The sequence below is a fragment of the Gymnoscopelus microlampas genome (genome assembly GCF_963454915.1).
Source record: "Gymnoscopelus microlampas genome assembly, chromosome: 13".
Lineage (NCBI taxonomy): Eukaryota > Metazoa > Chordata > Actinopteri > Myctophiformes > Myctophidae > Gymnoscopelus > Gymnoscopelus microlampas.
Genome location: NC_139950.1, coordinates 29,051,405 through 29,071,716, shown reverse-complemented (window position 1 = coordinate 29,071,716; position 20,312 = coordinate 29,051,405). Strand labels below are relative to the sequence as shown.

The 20,312-nt window shown below is 41.1% G+C and overlaps 1 protein-coding gene across 1 annotated transcript in view; it reads right to left on the bottom strand.

The window, feature by feature from the left end:
- Positions 1 to 4,640: 4,640 nt before the first annotated feature.
- Positions 4,641 to 20,312, bottom strand: part of LOC311058033 (attractin-like protein 1) — a 337,913-nt gene continuing 322,241 nt past the window's right edge. The window contains exon 30 of the mRNA XM_084075308.1: positions 4,641 to 6,668. Coding sequence (XP_083931434.1) covers positions 6,550 to 6,668 — 119 coding nt within the window. The 3' untranslated portion in view covers positions 4,641 to 6,549. The remainder of the gene's footprint in view (positions 6,669 to 20,312) is intronic.

Genomic DNA, 20,312 nt, shown 5'->3' with positions numbered 1-20,312 from the left:
AGGCCAAAAATAATGAAACACTTTCACACACGCTAACGAGACAGTCTTATACTTACTACTGAAATGCTTTTACATTCAATTTTGAGACACTTTCACACACGCTGATGAGACACTCTTACATATACTACTGAAATGATATACGTTCAATATTGAAGCACTTGCACACTCACTACTGAAACACTCTCACATACATACATACTTTGTAAATCGATGCACGTTCATATATGAAACTTTATACATACTCAACTGAACACTTACGCATACATATGAGAAACACATACACATACATATATACTTCTGTGTCATATACACATGCATACGAAATGCTTGCACGCATACAAGTTAAACATTTATACATTTATATCTGAAACACTCACACATACACATATGAAAAGGCTGCATGTATATTGCTGAACACTTGTACATTTACAACTGAATTTCTTGTATATTATTACAAACTAAAATGAAAACTTTAGATGCATGTGCAAGCCTTTCACATGTATTCATACGAGTAATTTCAGTAGTATGTATAAATAAATTCAATAATATATACACATCATTTCAGTGATATGTATAAGTGAGTTCGGTATAATGTATAAAAGAGTTTCACATGTATTCATACAAGTGATTTCAGTAGTATGTATAAATGATTTCAATAACATACATACACATCATTTCATTATAATGTATACAAGAGTTTCACATGTATTCATACAAGTGATTTCAGTAGTATGTATAAATGATTTCAATAGTATATACATCATTTCAATAGCATGTATAGATCATTTCACTATTATGTATACAATAATTTCACATGTACGCATACAAGAAATCTCAGTAGCATACGGAAGTGGTTTCAAGGTGACCCTTGCGACCCCAAGTAGTACAGCAGATTAATGGCATTACAAAAGAATCTTTCCCTTTGTGATGCAAGCATGTAATTTGGCACAGATACTCTCTAAGGGCCACTCTTATGGAAAAAGGCGCTGGCCACTAAAAAATCCAAGATGGCGCCCATTATTTTCAAGATGGCCGCTACCTTAGCAGAGAAGATAGTGATATAATCTTTCAGGTTGTGATACAAGGATGAAATTCGGCAGACATACTTTGTAAGGGTCACTCTTATGGAAAAAGTAACTGGCCACTCAAAAATCCAAGATGGCGACGATTTTTTTCAAGATGGCCACCAGCTTAGCGGAGCAGTTAGTGATATAATCTTTCAGGTTATGATACAAGGATGAAATTTGGCACACATACTCTATAAGGGCCACTCTTATGGAAAAAGGGGCTGCCCACTAAAAATCCAAGATGGCAACCATTTTTTAAGATGGCTGCCACCTTAGCAGAGCAGACAGTGATATAATCTTTTAGGTTGTGATACAAGGATGAAACTTGGCACAAATACTCTTCAAGGTCCACTCTTATGAAAAGGAGAGCTGACCACCCCAAAAATTCAACATGGCCGCCAGTCAAGGTGACTTCCAGGAGTTGTACCACTGTCTTACAGTATATAGCTTATTATAATAGAGTGAATGTCATTGCGCAACCAGGGCACTATTGTGGCATCACTGCTGTGTAACTCAGTGTCAGCTAATCTAGTTTTACTAGTACTGTAGTAATAGTATAGCTTATCAGTGTCCTAAATGATAGTTTTACTAATACTGTAGTAATAGTATAGCTTATCAGTGTCCCAAATGCTGTCTAACAGCTCCGGTCAATTAGCTAGTAATAGTTAGTAGATGTAGTTAGATACCCGTGCCTGAATTGACAGGGCGTGCCAGTACGGAAGAGCCGAGCCAAGGGTAAGCGGGGCTATTCATGACTTGTATCTATACTTACCCGGAAGGTGAATAGATCACATGGGACTTAAATGGCACTGGATGAATGATCGGGCTAGGTGCTAGGTGTGTTGGTGCTTTACTCTACTGCACAACAAGCAGCCTGAAATATGGTCTCTCTCCAACATCATCCCAGTGCCTACAGCTGGAGACCTCTCAAAGCCTGACAACTACAGAGGCATCAGCTTGACATGTATCACCGCAAAGGTGTACAACAGAATGATACTAAACAGGATTCGGCAGGCCATCGACCCTCACCTGAGAGAGAACCAAAATGGCTTTCTGGAGGGGAAAAGTACGTAACCCAGATCTTGGCCCTAAGGAGATTGATAGAGGAGGTGAAGAAGGATAACCTGACTGCTGTACTATGCCTCATAGACTTAAAAAAGGCATTTGATTCCATCCACAGAGGCACCTGAACGATTATATCACTACCTGCTCCGCTAAGGTGGCAGCCATCTTAAAAAATGGTTGCCATCTTGGATTTTTTGTGGCCAGCCCCTTTTTCCATAAGAGTGGCCCTTATAGAGTATGTGTGCCAAATTTCATCCTTGTATTACAACCTGAAAGATTATATCACTATATGCTCCACTAAGGTGGCAGCCATCTTAAAAAATGGTTGCCATCTTGGATTTTTAGTGGCCAGCCCCTTTTTCCATAAGAGTGACCCTTACAGAGTATGTGTGCCAAATGTCATCCTTGTATCACAACCTGAAAGATTATATCACTAACTGCTTCGCTAAGGTGGTGGCCATCTTGGAAAAAATGGTCGCCATCTTGGATTTTTGATCGGCCACTGCTTTTTTCCATAAGAGTGGCCCTTACAAAGTATTTGTGCCAAATTTCATTCTTGTATCACAACCTGAAAGATTATATCACTATCTGCTCAGCTAAAGTGGCCGTCTTGAAAAAAATGGTCGCCATCTTGGATTTTTGAGTGACCAGCGCCTTTTTCCATAAGAGTGACCCTTACAGAGTATGTGTGCCAAATTTCATCCTTGTATCACAACCTGAAAGATTATATCACTATCTTCTCTGCTAAGGTAGCGGCCATCTTGAAAATAATGGGCGCCATCTTGGATTTTTTAGTGGCCATCGCCTTTTTCCATAAGAGTGGCCCTTAGAGAGTATCTGTGCCAAATTACATGCTGGCATCACAAAGGGAACGATTCTTTTGTAATGCCATTAATCTGCTGTACTACTGGGGTCACAAGGGTCACCTTGAAACCACTTCCGTATGCTACTGAGATTTCTTGTATGCGTACATGTGAAATTATTGTATACATAATAGTGAAATGATCTATATATGCTATTGAAATGATGTATATATACTATTGAAATCATTTATACATACTACTGAAATCACTTGTATGAATACATGTGAAACTCTTGTATACATTATAATGAAATGATGTGTATGTATGTTATTGAAATCATTTATACATACTACTGAAATCACTTGTATGAATACATGTGAAACTCTTTTATACATTATACCGAACTCACTTATACATATCACTGAAATTATGTGTATATATTATTGAATTTATTTATACATACTACTGAAATTACTCGTATGAATACATGTGAAAGGCTTGCACATGCATCTAAAGTTTTCATTTTAGTTTGTAATAATATACAAGAAATTCAGTTGTAAATGTACAAGTGTTCAGCAATATACATGCAGCCTTTTCATATGTGTATGTGTGAGTGTTTCAGATATAAATGTATAAATGTTTAACTTGTATGCGTGCAAGCATTTCGTATGCATATGTATATGACACAGAAGTATATATGTATGTGTATGTGTTTCTCATATGTATGCGTAAGTGTTCAGTTGAGTATGTATAAAGTGTCATATATGAACGTGCATCGATTTACAAAGTATGTATGTATGTGAGAGTGTTTCAGTAGTGAGTGTGCAAGTGTTTCAATATTGAACGTATATCATTTCAGTAGTATATGTAAGAGTGTCTCATCAGCGTGTGTGAAAGTGTCTCAAAATTGAATGTAAAAGCATTTCAGTAGTAAGTATAAGACTGTCTCGTTAGCGTGTGTGAAAGTGTTTCATTATTTTTGGCCTAAACGGCCCCTCATACAAATGAGTATGCTATTGTTAGCAGTTGACACTTCTGTCACTATATTCATTTGTTCTGAAATGGAAATATTATCAATTTTTGCTAATATCGCAAAGCGTCTGTATGGAGGATTCTATGAACAGCACAGACATGTATGTTTGTGAGATGAGCGTGTGGAGTGGACAATACACATTTGTGTTTTAGTCTGGTCATGCCAGGAAAAATCATTTTAATTAAGCTTAACTAAATGTGCAAAGCTCAAGTATCTCAACAACAGCAACAAGGTGGGAAAAAAATAATATATATATACATACATACATACATACATACATACACACACACACACACACACACACACACACACACACACACACACACACACACACACACACACACACACACACACACACACACACACACACACACACACACACACACACGCTTTAGTTTTAGACAATTTGCTCTGGTGTGTTTCCTGTTGTTTAATGGTGGGCTCTTTGATGGTACTGTACATACATTTTGCTGAGACAGGGTTTCTTGTAACTCTATCAAGGGTGTTGGGTGGCTAGGTCTATACTGTTGGCTCAGATGGTCATTTGACCCCATTAACATCCTGTATACACTGATCAATGTACTCCCATAACACGAGAGCTAAGGATATATACATGTACACACACAAGATCCACTTACAGTACACCTTCCAGAGGCATCAAAATGTTTTAATTGGAAATGTACATTATTTTCCTTTTATGCTTGTATGCGCAAAAATGCTGCGGTGAGCTGCCCTTGGTTCAAATACATTTCAACCACAAGTCGATGCAAAATGGCATGTATAGATCATATCAGGTTGAGTGTATAGAACAGATAAGTGCATAAAAACAATGCCATAATGTGTGCACAACTGAAGGAAAAAACGAAACCTCTGACTATGCCGTTAGGATTAATGCCATGACTTCACATAAAACCTGCCATGATATGCATACAAAGAAACTACAACTGATCTGTGAATAAAACACTGAACATTTCAAAGTGAAAAGACAAACAAGACATAAACAGGAGGTTCTCTGAGTGATGACGTACTCACAATAATGCATAACATTACTAAATGAAGGATTTAGTGGTCCTGTTCTTAAACAAAACATTAGTGCACTTTTAAAACCTTGAAATCATAGTTTCGTAACATTTATTTGCATAATCACAGGTATTAAATACAGAAATAATTCATAAGTAGACACGTTCACCTTTTGTTAGATCACAAAACAACTGACAGTCCTGATACTGAATGAAGAATACACTGAGGAGAGACCTACACACTGTTCTGGCACGGTTCGAATGAAGGAATGGCTGAATAAACAGGAATATCTCCCATCATTAGTCGCGTGAAACGGTCTGGCAACAAAATCTAAGTACTGTAACGTCACATACCATGATAAACATTACATTTGGACCATAATATTGCAAAATATTGTCCCACGTAGGGTATTATCTTAGTGGTAAAGCATTTGTCTTAGTGCATACATGTGTATAAGGCCCCATAGCTGCTACGGGCACAGAACCCTTAGCTACAGATGATAGAACCTTTCTGATGCAAAACACCTGAGCAGATAGATCAAGACCCACAACGTTGAACATTGGTGCAGGGAACAAAAAGAAACCAGACACGCACATTAAATAAATGTCACAAAGCAGAACATTTTGGACAGCGACTATGACATCCAATAATCTTAAAAACAAGATGCAGTATTTTAAATCTCACAATAGCAGTAATCTTTAATCCCAATTTGAGACTTTCTCTGTAAGCGGTCATCAACTGACAACAATGCAGTGTTCCACAGCGTGGGACTGTGCAGTGTTGCATTGGTCAAGACCAGTCCATTTAACATTGTCTTCACCATAGCCCTAAAAAAATACGCCCGATGTGAAGTAAGGCGATGCATTTCGGTCCAGCTCCACCGTGTTCGGTTCAGTTCAGCTACAGTATGTTTAGCTTAGTTCCACTCAGCTGAGCTCACAAGAATTTTGTTTGGTTTATCGTGAAAGAAAGTATTTCCATGTCTCTGTGCTGTGGGGGACCACATACGGTAGAGAGACAGACAAGAACAGTCCCTGGACCCCTGAGCGGAGCCCCAGGGCAGCCAAGGGGCAGTTTGTGGTGACAGGACTGGGATATTAGTGGAGAGGTACAGTACACATTCCTGTTGTCTCCCACTTGGGACATTAAGCTCCCCGTTTTATTTTCACCACAGTGTTAGCTCTGCAGCTCAGCTGTAGAGGCCAGCACGTACATACACACACACACACAAGCACGCACGCACGTGAATACACACACACACACACACACACACACACACACACACACACACACACCGATGGGGGAAGAAGCGTTCAAAAGGAAAGTAATGTTGTAATGTGGAATGTGAGCTCGGTTTTCCGCAGTGCGGGAACCCAGACGATGGGATTAGTGGTTACGACCCTTCTGTCTCTCGCCGGCCACAAAGGTCCTGGGGTCAGTTTACGTCCACGAGGCCCTTTATGCTTGGTGTCTGAGCTTCCTTCAGCCTGAATAGAGTTAATTAAAGTTCACCCACCCAAACCAAACTGGCCCCAGGTTTTTGGAGATGCTGTCCACTGGTTCAAACGCAGGTCCCTTGGTGGTAGACGGTGTAGTGCTTGTGGTGCTTGAGACCTCTGTCTTTGAATTCCACAGCCCTCTGCTGAGACGTGTCCACCAGGGCACTGGCGATGGCGATGCCTAGAGGGGGACAGACGGAAAGTTAAGAGGGTCAATAGCATGCACATTGACCATGTACGTTCTGAAACCTACGGCGCAACAAACATGTCAATTTCCATTTGTCATTCTGTGGGAAGCGATCCTGAAAGAAACTCTCAACCACTTAACCCTTATTCTTTGACCCCAGAGGTCTTACACTCGGTCTCCTCCTTTTATCCCTCTACACCAAATCTCTTCTAAAAAATAGCAGATCTGCTATTTCCGTCAATATTCACCAATTTTCGCCGAATGTTTGCCGAATAACAGGCCCAGAACTGGGATGCTAGTATTCATCATGTGGTTAACACCTATGTTATTCTTTGTTGTATAAAAATGGCCTATCTGATCAGCTCTTTTTATTTTACATTTTTTGAAAATGTTTTAATAAAATTTACTATAATAACATGCCCAAGGGTCAGAGGGTGAGTTGAGGAGATGGATGGCGAAAAAGCAAGCAGGAGTTGTTGTGTTGGACATCAAAGCAAAACTCTTCGGTCACGTGCAACAGGTACAGACACACGTCTGAACCCCTCCATCCCAAACTGCCTGTGTGTGATTTTAAACCTCCCTTTTCCTCCCTTTTCTCTTCCACCCTCTCAGTCTCTCTTTAACATCTTTGTCCCCTTTTCTCTTTCACACCCTGTTGTTGTTTTCTCTTTCACCCTCTCTCACACTCTGCTGGTTGTTATCCCTCTTTCTCCCACAGCTTGTGTATCTGACGATGATGGATTTCACCACTTTCAACCTGGCATCCCTATTTTGGGGCGCATATCATTATGGGCAAACACAAATGTTCAGGCATGTTCAAACGTTTTCAGAAATGTGCAAAATTCAGTCAGTGCCGGTGTTTCCTTGGCAGACGATGCAGCTGCTGCTACTGATGATGGTTTTAAAGAGTTAAGGCAGGTCTGGAGTCAGTCTATACAGGCTGTCTCCGTACAACCGTAGGGGCTGACAATCCACGGTCGTTAGGACAGGAGCGCAATCTGCCTCCATGCAGCAGCCAAATAAACAGAACAGTCAAACAGCACCAGGGAATCAGCTCTGCGCTCTTGATATGATTTTGGAAGCAGTTTGTTTTTCAGCATTTCACACTCAAGTGATTCCTGGATTTTTTTTCCGCTTCTCTTTTTGTCGGTGGATGGAAAGGGGAAAGCCGATTACTAAGCCACTTGGTGTGCATGTGTGTGTGTGTGTGTGTGTGTGTGTGTGTGTCTGCGTGCGTCCGTGCGTGCATCTGTGTGTGTGTGTGTGCGTGCGTGCGTGCGTGCGTGCGTGCGTGCGTGCGTGCGTGCGTGCGTGCGTGCGTGCGTGCGTGCGTGCGTGCGTGCGTGCGTGTGTGTGTGTGTGCCTATTCTGTGTCTGAGTGGGTCGGGAGTGTGTTAGTGTGTACACTCATGATTACACAGCTGCTCAGTGTGTGCGTGCGTGTGTGTGTGTGTGTGCGTGCGCGCATGCACTTGCATTACTATACTTGTGAGAGCCAAATATCCCCATAAGTATAATAGAATTTGACAAATAGACTGGTCCTCACAAGAGAAATGGTTGTTTTTTTATGGTTTAAAAACATTTGAGTTAGGCTTATAATTATTAGGAAATTATTCAGGTTGGGGTTAATATTATGTATTTAGTTGCACATGTACAGAAAACAACAGATCTACAAGCTTACAACACATTGCAGTGTGACGTGAAATGGCAGAAAATCTTGTTAGCCGCAAATAGCTGTGGCCTACAGTGTATGGGAGAAGTGCATCACGTGCCTCCCGCACATGTTCTTATATGTCTGTCTGTCTGTCTGTCTGTCTGTCTGTCTGTCTGTCTGTCTGTCTGTCTGTCTCTAGGACAATTGTAAAACATAATCAAACACAGTGTATTTATGTGGTGTCTGTCAGATATACTGTATGGTCTACACAAGTTTCCCACCAGGAAGTGCCACTTTAATACATTATGTGATCGCACATATTGTGCATGTCTGCAATTGGCTAGTTACGGGCCATAGCCCGGAGGGACGTTTATGCCATAGCCAGGAGGGATGATTGTTCTGTGATTATTAATTTGCCAAATTACATAGTTGTCACTGACAGAATTGAATGTCCTTGGGCTACTGTAGCTACTGCCAGTGTGCACAAGAAATATGTTACTGATCTGCCAACTAGTTTGCTAGATTAGCAGTGGACAGACACACAGACAGACGCACACAGACACGGCCAAATGCAATAATCTCCAAGCGGAGAAAAAAACTAAAGCCAATGCTTTGATTAGCGTTATTTGATTCAAAGTCTGCTGCGTGCAGACATTTCAATTGCAAAACCTTGTCAGCTGTGTATATAACATAACTGTGCTGTCTTTATTGTATATGCCTCTTAGGAATATAATGCCATTTTAAAGTGTTTTCTTTGAAATATGGAGAAAATATGCAATAATTGGAAGATACATTTCTCAAATGAAAAGAGAAATTTAAAGTATGTCAACTGAGGACCTTTAATAAGCTTATAATACTATTAGACTTCAAAAGTAATACATTCCAGTGTAGACTATGTCCTGTTGGAAAAGGATTTATCCCTCTCTGTGATAAGACTATCGCAGTTTCAGTTTGTTCAGGTATTAAAGATTGCAGCGCTAGTCAACACATTGGGTGTGTGCAGTGGTGTAAAGTAACTAAGTACATTTACTTAAGTACTGTACTTAAGTACAATTTTGAGGTATTTGTACTTCACTTGAGTATATCCAATTCTGAATTCTGCCGGAATAAACACGGGCGTCACTACCGTCACGCAGACAACGCGGTTGCGTTGGGGCCCATGACGTTAGGGGCACATCCCCACCCAGGGAAAAAATAATAATTCAGTAGTGTTTGGTCGGTTACAAAACCGTTGTTTATGTACCCGAAATTCGTCACAAACCGCGAAAAAAGTATCAGAAACCACTAATAACCACTAATAACCGCAACTTGAGCAGAAGGAGTGGTCTCTTACTAGTGAATAGGGTCTTTGCGTGTGTGCGAGTGCGTCCGTGCGTGTGTGTATGTCTGTTTGTCTATAGCTAATTTTCAGTATGACATGGCTCTGTAAGAGCTAGTTTTTCCCACAACACAATGTCTCCCTACAAATTGAAAATAGATACAGACATCTCTCCATATTTGTGACTCAATACAATGGTTTGAGACACAAAGGGGCCACAGTCATTTTGTCTTTGGCAAGACTGATGCCAGAGATCCACATGGGAGCCATGCCGTTAAAGGACCCTGTCTTGTTTTTGTCTTTTTGGCATTATACCACTGTTTCTCAACATCTGATCTGGGGCCCACCATACTGGTTGTGCTAGGCAGCTCCCAGTGGCCAACAGTAAAATACTGTTGTTGTACTGGGCAACTCCCAGTGTAAAAAACTGTGGTTGTACTGGACAGCTCCCAGTGGCCAACAGTACAATACTGTGGTTGTACTGGACAGCTCCCAGTGGCCAACAGTAAAATACTATGGTTGTACTGGGCAGCTACCAGAGTAAAATACTGTGGTTGTACTGGGCAGCTACCAGAGTAAAATACTGTGGTTGTACTGGACAGTTCCCAGTGGCCAACAGTAAAATACTGTGGTTCAACAGGATAGCTCCTAGTAGCCAACAGTAGAAGACTGAAATAGGATGTTGTTAAAGAGTGTTGACTATCAACTTGAAATGTAATAAATAAGACCAGTGAAGTAGAAGTTCTCTCAGTACACACATTACTATGTGAATACATCATCCTTCCACCATCTCTTGACAAATTCTGAACATTCTTTGCTTGTTGTTTTAAAAAGCACCCATTTCTCTCCATTTTCCATCCATTAGCTTATTTATAATAAGCATTAGTCAAACCTTTGTGAAATATACTGCTTAAAACTCACTTTGCCATTTCTCCAGGTACAGATTACATCAGCAAATGCCTATTTAGAGCAGCTTTGCAGCATAAAAGTGAGTATCATAACTGGAATAAAGTGGAGAGTGACTGACAGATGACAAACGTGAGTGAGAATAGAAAACACGAGAGAGAGAGAGAGAGAGAGAGAGAGTGCACACAGAAGCCTTCACCTGACTTAACCTTGTGCGATGTGCGAGAAGGCTGTCTGATACCTCGTTACCCATCACTCATAGACATGTGGGCCTGGACACTAACAGCCCACAGCAGCTGTTCACAGTAGAAACATCACCTGCACCACAAGACCTGCTCATAATAATCACATATCTGTCTGAAGTATGGACACAACCATACACTGTCCCTCACGCACGCACGCACGCACAGTGGTGGAAAGTACATTTACTCAAGTACTTAAGTACAATTTTGAGGGATTTATTGCACTTTTACTCCACTATAATTATTTGAAAACTTGAGTTAGTAGTTTCTTTGCTGATTTAGATTTTCATTACAAAAAACACTTCAGACCTATATACTGTATATACTGTACTGTACAACAGCAACAATATGTAATACAATGTCCTTGCACCAAAATACATGTGGGTGTACACCACATGCCTTGAGAAATCATATCTTTGAACACAGAAGTAGCATAAATAGAGATATTCTGCTGCCCCTCTAGCTAATCACTTCATAGATCATGTCTGATCTAGAGAGAGAGAGAGAGAGAGAGAGAGAGAGAGAGAGAGAGAGAGAGATGGAAATTGGAAATGCGAGAAAGGGTTTGAAAGAGAACAAGGAACATGCATGTACATGTGAATGTAGCAGATTGATTTGATACTGGAACACACAGCATGTTAATTTAAAAAGTGTAAATTGATATTTAAATTAACATTGGATGCAGCAGTGCAATGGAGCAAAAAAAAAGAAAGAAAAAACAGAAAATTAGCTATGCCTCCATCCAAATTTGAAGAACATTCTTTATGGACTAATGACCTTTTACTTTATTATTGATTAGCTGTGATTATGAGGAAATTATACCCAAAAAAAACACTTTCTTTCTTTATCAAAATGTACCTTTTCTGTTGTGCTTTTTGTATGGGATGCATTGTACAGTAATTCACATGCATGAGACAGAACTGATACATTGTAGCTAAAGAAGATCAGCTTTGGAATAGGAGATACAGAGACGATAAAAACTGAGATTAAGCTCGGGAGGAAGGCGAGGGAGCAAGAGAGAGAGAGAGAGAGAGAGAGAAAGAGAGAGAGAAAGAAACAAGGAACAATGGAAGAATAGAGAGATAACAAATGATGAAGGAGAAGGAAGGAGAGAGAGGATCAGCTGTGAGCCACAGAGAGAGGTGGAGGCTGAGAGAGAAGATGGAGGGATGAAGCAGAACAGAGGAAGGGGTCCACTCATCCTCGCAGGAAAGGGGGAAAATAATACGAGGAGGGGGGATTTACCAAAGCGTAACCGCGGCAACTTATCTTCTCAGTGCTGCCGTGGCGATATGCAAATCCTGTTTTGGTGGGTGAGGGGGCGTCGCCACGTGCTCTTACCTCCCACTGCACTCGTTCAACAACTTCCTCATTTATCTCCCTGTCTGTCTGACTGGCTGTCTCTCACTTGATGCATTTATGCTCTCTATTCTCTGATTAGGATTTTGAGGAACTGCTATCTAATCTTACATACCTCTCTCCTTTTCCCATCGCTGTTTCAATTCTTTGCCTCTCTCTCTCTCTCTCTCTCTCTCTCTGTGTGTCAATTTTCACAAAAACTTAAAGGGTCTACACCATGAATTTTAACTTTTTCTTCATTTTTGTGTGTTTTTGGTCTCCCCCACCTCTCTTCTGTTCCAACAAATACCCGACTTCGAGCATGCAGGCTTTCATAGGCTATCTGTGGTTTTTATGTAAATTGGTCTGAAAGCAGTCCGTCAGATTTGTTCCCCCACCCTACGTCACGTCTGGGAACAATTCCTCCCGTTTTTCAGTTCTAACCAAAAAATAAAAATAAAAAAATATATATATATATTTTTTTTTTAATACTTTTTCCACACAGAACCAGGACATAACATGCATACAAACTGGCTCAATAGCGCCCCGTGCCAAACAGGACAATGTGGTATTGCAGGTGAAAGTGCTTTATAAGCCAGAGAGAAGTTAGTTGGAATGAGTATATCTGAGGCTTGATTTAGGCTCAAACCTTTTGAAAAACGTTTGAGGGATATAAACAATATGATATCAAATATTATTATTATTTTTTAAATTCATGGTGTAGCTCCTTTAAAGAATACCTAACTTTCATTTCCATCCCAGTCTCTCTCTCTCTCTCTCTCTCTCTCTCTCTCTCTCTCTCTCTCTCTCTCTCTCTCTCTCTCTCTCTCTCTCTCTCTCTCTCTCTCTCTCTCTCTCTCTCTCTCTCTCTCTCTCTCTCTCTCTCTCTGTGTGTGTGTGTGTGTGTGTGTGTGTGTGTGTGTGTGTGTGTGTGTTTGCGTGTGTGCGAGTGCGTGTTTCACCAGTCATTCTATCTAGGCTCCACAAATACATCCAAGAACTTGCCACACGTGTCGTTCATCTCAGTTCTTCTCTGTCTGTGATTTCCCCGCCTCTATCTATGCTGCTGAGAAGGCAGATTAGTTCTGTAAGAACCATGCATCACTTTCATTATACTGATCCACCATTTAAGCTCAGAAGAGAGGCTGAGCACTGAATCTAGCCCACAGTGTAACTCACTCTCTCAGTCTGTCTGTCTGTCTGTCTGTCTGTGTGTCTCTCTCTCTCTCTCTCTCTCTCTCTCTCTCTCTCTCTCTCTCTCTCTCTCTCTCTCTCTCTCTCTCTCTCTCTCTCTCTCTCTCTCTCTCTCTCTCTCTCTCTCACACTCTCTCTGTGTGTGTGTCTCTCTCTAGCCACACAGCAGCAGCACACATTGATATGCAGCCTGCTAATTCGTTAACAGGACTGATTAAGCTCCACTTTGACTGAATCGATAAAACAACTGTGGTCGCAGAAGGCTCAGCAAAAAGACGGGTGAGAAAAGGAATAGAAAGAAAGAAAGAAAGAAAGAGTGAAGGTACTGTATGTGTGTGTGCATGCACTCGTGCACAAGTCCATCCTCTGTGTCAGTCAGTCAGTCAGTGAGGTTGGCCTTTATCCATGTTTGCACGCGTGTCTGTGCGTGCGTGCATCTGTCTGTCTTCCAGATCACAGAGAAGCTATACAAGAGCTTAGAGGCTTCCCCTGCTTGTACAGAATGTAATCTCTTCAACACTGGCCTGAGCAGAGACAGAGACAGAGACAGAGATAGAAAGAGAGTGAAAGAGACGAGACGGAAAAGACAAGACTGATTGAAAGCTAGTTGGATACATGGAAGCTCTTACTGCAGTCAGTAATCTACTGTATAACATACCTTGACTAACAATAGAACGCAATTGGGAGGTAATGTGATCTTTAACATTACATGTGTGAAGAGAAAACAGACCTCAAAATACTCAACATACATCATCATCAAGGCCCCATTTATACCTGGTGGAGCTTCTATCGAGATTGAATCCAGATATTTAATAGGATTACATTCACGTCTTGACATTGAAATATGTCCCTAGCAGGTATACATGGATAAAATTGTTGTGCACACACAAAATAATGATTGATGTGCTCGTCATTGTCTCCGAATGTTTACTTGAACATGCATAATCATATTACTTTAGGATTACTTCTGACAGTAGTTGCATCTGTGCACAAATGTCTAATCCTTTTTAAATGTGGATTGCTTTTACACTTTTATTAGCAATGTGGTTAAATGTGTCTCCAATGCATCTCAGGTACTTTTACACCTGGACCTTTAACCCATTAAAACCAGGAAAGCATCTGTGTCATTTTACATTTTGGCTTTTGGCTATTCAAAAATAGCAGATATATACAAGCTCACAGCGTGTCACTTCGTGCCGCTAAAATAGCAGATTGAAAAATTCAATCTTGAAAGTGTGAGAACAACTGATTTAAAAAGCCATTTGTAGAATCGCCTCAGGTCTTAACGGGTTAAGCAAATAAGCGCGATTGGATTTCCATCTAATCACCATATTTTAATGCTAGGTATAAATGTAAATGAGGCTTACGTACTGTAGTTGTGCCAACCTCCAGACATACCTTGGAATAAAATAACTTCTCTTTACCTCATACAGTACCTACAGTACTACTTACTTTGAGGGTATTTTAGGACTCAAGAATGTCCTTCGATAGCATGCAGAAAGAGTCTCAATGGTTTGTCACTGGGACCAGAACTTTGTTTCGACCACAAAATTAGCCGTGTCTGAATATCTCGCTATACTTTTGGGTCCTAACCCACAGTGGTGAAAAGTAACTAAGTACATCTACTCAAGTATTGTACCTAAGTACACTTTTGAGGTATTTTTTACTTTACTGGAGTATTTCCAATATTCAATACTTTTACTTCTACTCCACTACATCTCAGAGGCAAATATTGTACTTTTACTCCACTATAATTATTTGAAAACGTTACAAGTTACTTTGTAGATTTTGATTATTATTACAAAAAAATGGGACATTTCTGCATAATGAGTACTTTTTACTTTTGGTACTTTAAGTACATGCCAATGCCTATGTACTTTTACTCAAGTAAATTCAGAATACCAAACATTTACTTGTAACAGAGTATGTTTAGATTGTGGTATTGATACTTTTACTTAAGTACAAATCTGAGTACTTCTTCCACCACCACGCTAACCCATGGTTTGAGAAACACTGAGAGAGGACAGGAAAGATGGGGAAGAAGAGTGAGAGATGGCATGAAACAGAGGTCATGTCCTTGGATTGAAGTCCACCATTAAAACCATTGTATTACAACAATATTAATAAACACCCTGCCTCGCTGAAACAAGACTGTAAAATGGTTCAACAGTAAGGCTGCATGATATTGCAGAATACATGCAGTTAAACGTTGCAGTGATATATGATATGAGATATAACAAATACTGTAATCCCCCTTTATAACACAACTATAGTATTCAGTTCAGATGACCCTTGGTGTGGAACACAATCAATTCATCAAGTTGTTGTTATATAGGACACGTGTTTTGTGTAGTTTTTTGCTGTGTTGTTACTGTTTGGGGCAGGTCAGCATTCTGTTGCTACTGTGGTTTGAGTTGGGTCAGTGAGTTTTTAGTTAAATTACAGTTCTAAATGAACATATCCATGCAAACACACACACACACTTTTTTTGGAGCAGTGAGAGCAGACAACAAAAGCGTATTTCATATTTAATAAACAATTGAACACTATTTTTGTTTGCCTGCCTATCTGTTTGACTGACTCGTCTGTTTTATTGATCACTGAGATAGCATTTATTTGGAATGAAATGGATTAGATGAAGTAAAGTACTTTTTCCATGTTACTATAGCTGAGCTTGCTACAATTCTCTGGGCAGTAGCTTTGCATTGTAGTGAAGCTTCATTTAGTGTAGAGTACAAGTAGATTAGCTCACAGCACTTTACAAGTTGCTTACCCAACATTGCTAGAGACGTTGCACAACTAATGACACGCTATATATTATATACTCTTTCAGTCTTAGGACACTATTTAGACAATCTATGGCGCACAGTGGTGCCTAAAACGCGGCATGCAGTTGCTTCGGGGTTGAGTTCACCCCCAATTTTGCTAGTTAAACAGCATGGTATTTGGGTGCAAAGCTTCAGGGGAAACTGTCATTTTGAGCATGCACAGAATCGCACCTTCCTCCAGCAATGTCTCCGCCACAATTATGTCCCGGCATTCCATTTTCATGCATCTTTGTGCCAATTTGTGCCAGGTGAAAGATAGGACCGTTATGTCACAATCAACTCATTCTGAGCTGTCTTGAAACACTTACACCCTGGGTGCCCCAGGGCTCTATACTTGATTCTCTCCTTTTACCCCTCTACCACTGAAAATGACAAATCTACAAGCTCACAACACGTCGCAAAGTGGCACATTGTGAGCTTGTAGATAATAGGTAGCTATTTTCACCAAATGTTTTTCCTAGAATAGGGACGCTAGGGTTCATGAGGTTAGGTCGGAGAGAAAGCTGGAGAGAAGCATTAGGGCATACCTCTTGGTGGAGAATTGTGCTCTAATAAGCACACATTTCTTGTTTTGTATATCATTTATTTCTATTTTAGTCTGCTAATGAAATGTCTCTCTTTGTACACTTCATATTCATGTATAGGTTTTTTTAGGTGAGTGTAAGGCCGTGGGGTGTCTAACCCTCTCCTGCAAAATAAGAACATTATTTGTTCTGTATTACTGTCCTGAATTGTACATTTGTACAAAAGATTAAGTAAAAACACTTTTAAAATGTACTATTATCATGTCCTTCAGACCATTCCTAACATAATTCATTCTGAGGGACAGATTTTACTAAGCCTTTTGTGAACCATTTCACAGGCATTGTGCAGTCAGAGCGTGTGGTGCACTGCCCTGGAAGCTCATTTTAAAAGCACCTTGTGTGCAAAGTGCTCTTCTCTCCTTTATGCCTGGGGTGGCCATAGCTTAGTGGGTAGAGAGGCCGCCTGGCAATCACAAGAGTCTACGTGGTGAAACCCTAACAGCTCTCCTCTAGAGCTCACATCATGACCGTCTGAGCAGCCATCAGCTGGGAGAAGCTGAAACAGAATTTCCCCCGCGGGATTAATAAAGGTCTACATTTACGTGTACATTTAAGGGAGGACCGTGCAAATAACAGGATGAGATATACATGTGGTCGATTACACATTCTAATGGATTCATTACCGTTCATGCAATTTGTGAGGGTCAGTTTTGCGTGGCAAATTTGCCGCCTCAAAAAAGCAGGTGCAATTCAGCTGCATTAAAGGAAGCTTGGGGTGGACATGACAGTGAATTACTTGAATAAAGGTCTCAAAACGTGAGAATCAAGAAGTAATCAAAACTTAGCCTATATTAAAAGTCGAGGCATGGATTTCACCAGCATCCCTCAGCAAATCTAACCCTGCATAATATCACCAAACCTGGAATATCACAGCCCCCATTCCTGTCCCAGATGAATGTGCTGTTACAACACATCCAAAAACAGTCAACACACTAAACAGGACGTTTCCCAGAAACAGAAAATCCATAATGAATGAATAATGAAAGTCATCTGTAACCGAATCCTAGTACCACCTTCTGTTTTCAGGAGTTTTATTTTTAATTGCATTGTGTCAAAAAAAATTCAGTGTTCTATTACACTTAATTAACTGATATCCATTCATTCTTAAGCTGGTTGAACGCTTCAAAGTCCACCAGTCCACTGCAGACTGCAACTTTCAAATTATGCTTCAAACGCCCTTGCGCTGATTGCGTAATTAGCTGCTGCATTAGTAAATTGGCCATTCATTCCACACACCTTAACAGAACAAATTGCACTTAAGGCACAGGGCAATTTGCACTACAAGTTTGATGTACGTAAATCTGGCCCTGAGAGTTTAAAGATTCACCCATGAGGTACACACATGCACGCCTACACAGACAGCTCTTTATAAGGGTTAGGTAAAGTGTGTTTGTGTGTGTGTGTGTGTGTGTGTGTGTGTGTGTGTGTGTGTGTGTGTGTGTGTGTGTGTGTGTGTGTGTGTGTGTGTGTGTGTGTGTGTGTGTGTGTGTGTGTGTGTGTGTGTGTGTGTGTGTTTGGTGTTGCAGAAAATGCAATTTCCCTCTTTCAAAGTAGTTGATATGCACTCACTTTCGACTTTACAAACTCAACAAGGGCAGATTCTCCCTCTCTCTCAGGGTCTGTCTTTCTCTCTCTCTTTATCTGTCTTTCTTAAGCAGGTCAGTTAATGGTAAGGCCTCAAGGGAGAGGAGCAATCCGCGAGGACGGGGGTGGAGGAAAACAAAGACGAGGGAGGGAGAGACAGAGATAAAGAGAGGAGCCAAGGCGACTAGAATCAGACGTGCTGGATTCCGCTTGAAGAGCCTCCTCTAATCGAGGGTACGAGGAGACGGTGGACGGTGACTGTGCTTCAACGTGCGCCCACGTCAACACAGGATCGACTGCCTGTCTGACCCCGGCCGAGGAGTCTCCCTGCTAGCATAGGGTGGGGGGGACTAGAGGACCGGAGGAACCAATGACAACTTGAGGCGATCTCCATCTATCTCCTTCCCTGCCTTTTTGTGCATTCAGTTGTATGATGAGCATTTAATGTATGTGTGTGCGTGCGTGCGTGCGTGCGTGCGTGCGTCCATGCGTGCGTGCGTGCGTGCGTGCGTCCATGCATGCGTGCGTCCATGCATGCGTGCGTCCATGCATGCGTCCATGCGTGCGTGCGTTGGGAAGGGGGTTGTTCAAATTATTCTAATTCAAATTAAAGCAGAGCAGTAAATGTTTTGTTCCAAAAAACTAAATAAAAACAAAATAATAACATTTGATTAATAAAGTCATCCCAAAGTTGCATCGCCTCCCTCAGAAAGTCTTATTCAATCCACCGAGGGATAAGGATCCAATTCAAGTTACAGTATGTTTGAAGGGGTGGGTGGGGGTCATTTCAAGTGAGGAGTGAGTTTATCGCATTAACGTTATCCAACATTGAGTTATCCAACATTGACTGTGCTTGATTTGCCCAACTTTACCCGCTTAACTGGGGTCAATGGTCGTGAGGTTCTTTCACTCTGTGTAGGAGTGATCAATGTTCCCAGAGAGATGGTGCACTTAATAAACTACCCACTCGTGGTGTGCCTGGTCTGAACCTTGCTAACCCTAAGCTGATGGAAAATCACTAGATACTAAGATGAATCAATGTGCATATTTAAAGGGTAGAGTGATTTTTCTGTTTTTATTCTACACAATATTGACTTTCTTAGTACACGTTAAGTTAGTTAATTAATACAAAACTTCATATTCAAGGCTTTGTAGAGATAAAATACCTACTGACTGACTGAAATTACACACTGACCGATGCTTCCTACTGTACTCTCTCCTTATTTGGGCTAAATGCCCTTACAGTATTTGCTATTTACCTCTCTAAGGATTTGCTGCTATTCTCCTAAGCAAAGCTACTGTGCCAATTACCCCATGGCTCTCTCTAACCATCTCTTTTTCTCCCTCTCTTGCAGACTGAGCCATGTGCAATTCTCTCCGTCCCGTCTATTAGCCTGAGGTAGCCGCTTGGAGCTTCTAAAAGGCTCCTCAAGTATAGTGCCTTTTTTCCTCTCTTTCTCCACAGCATTAGAAAGCCATCGCCTCGCAAAGTGCTCAATTTTCCCCTCTCTGCTGTCATCTGCTTCACCTCCCAGAAGGCTCTACTTCCTGCCTGGAGGAACAAAGGCCTCTGCACTCATGCTCCCGTTACATATCAGTCCATTTCACGAAGTCTAGACTTAAACCACCAGCAAGCTGGCAGAGTGATGGACAGCACTCCCACGCAGAGTGAGAAAGTTGAAGGAGGCAGAGAACAAGCGAGCGAGTGAGAGAAAGAGAGAGAGAAACAGAGAGAGAGAGAGAGAGAGAGAGAGAGAGAGAGAGAGAGAGAGAGAGTGGGAGAAATGGAAAGCTTTTAGTTTGTTTTACTTTTATTTGACATTTACAAAAAGTTTGAAGGATAGCACAAAAAGTCAAAGACTTATTTCCATTGTGGTCCTCGGTCTAAAATGAGACAGAGCTCTGACAGAATTGAATTGTGCGTGTGCGTGTGTGTCAGAGACAGAAAGAGGGCATGCGGAGGAAGATGAGGAGAAGAGAGAGGAAATTG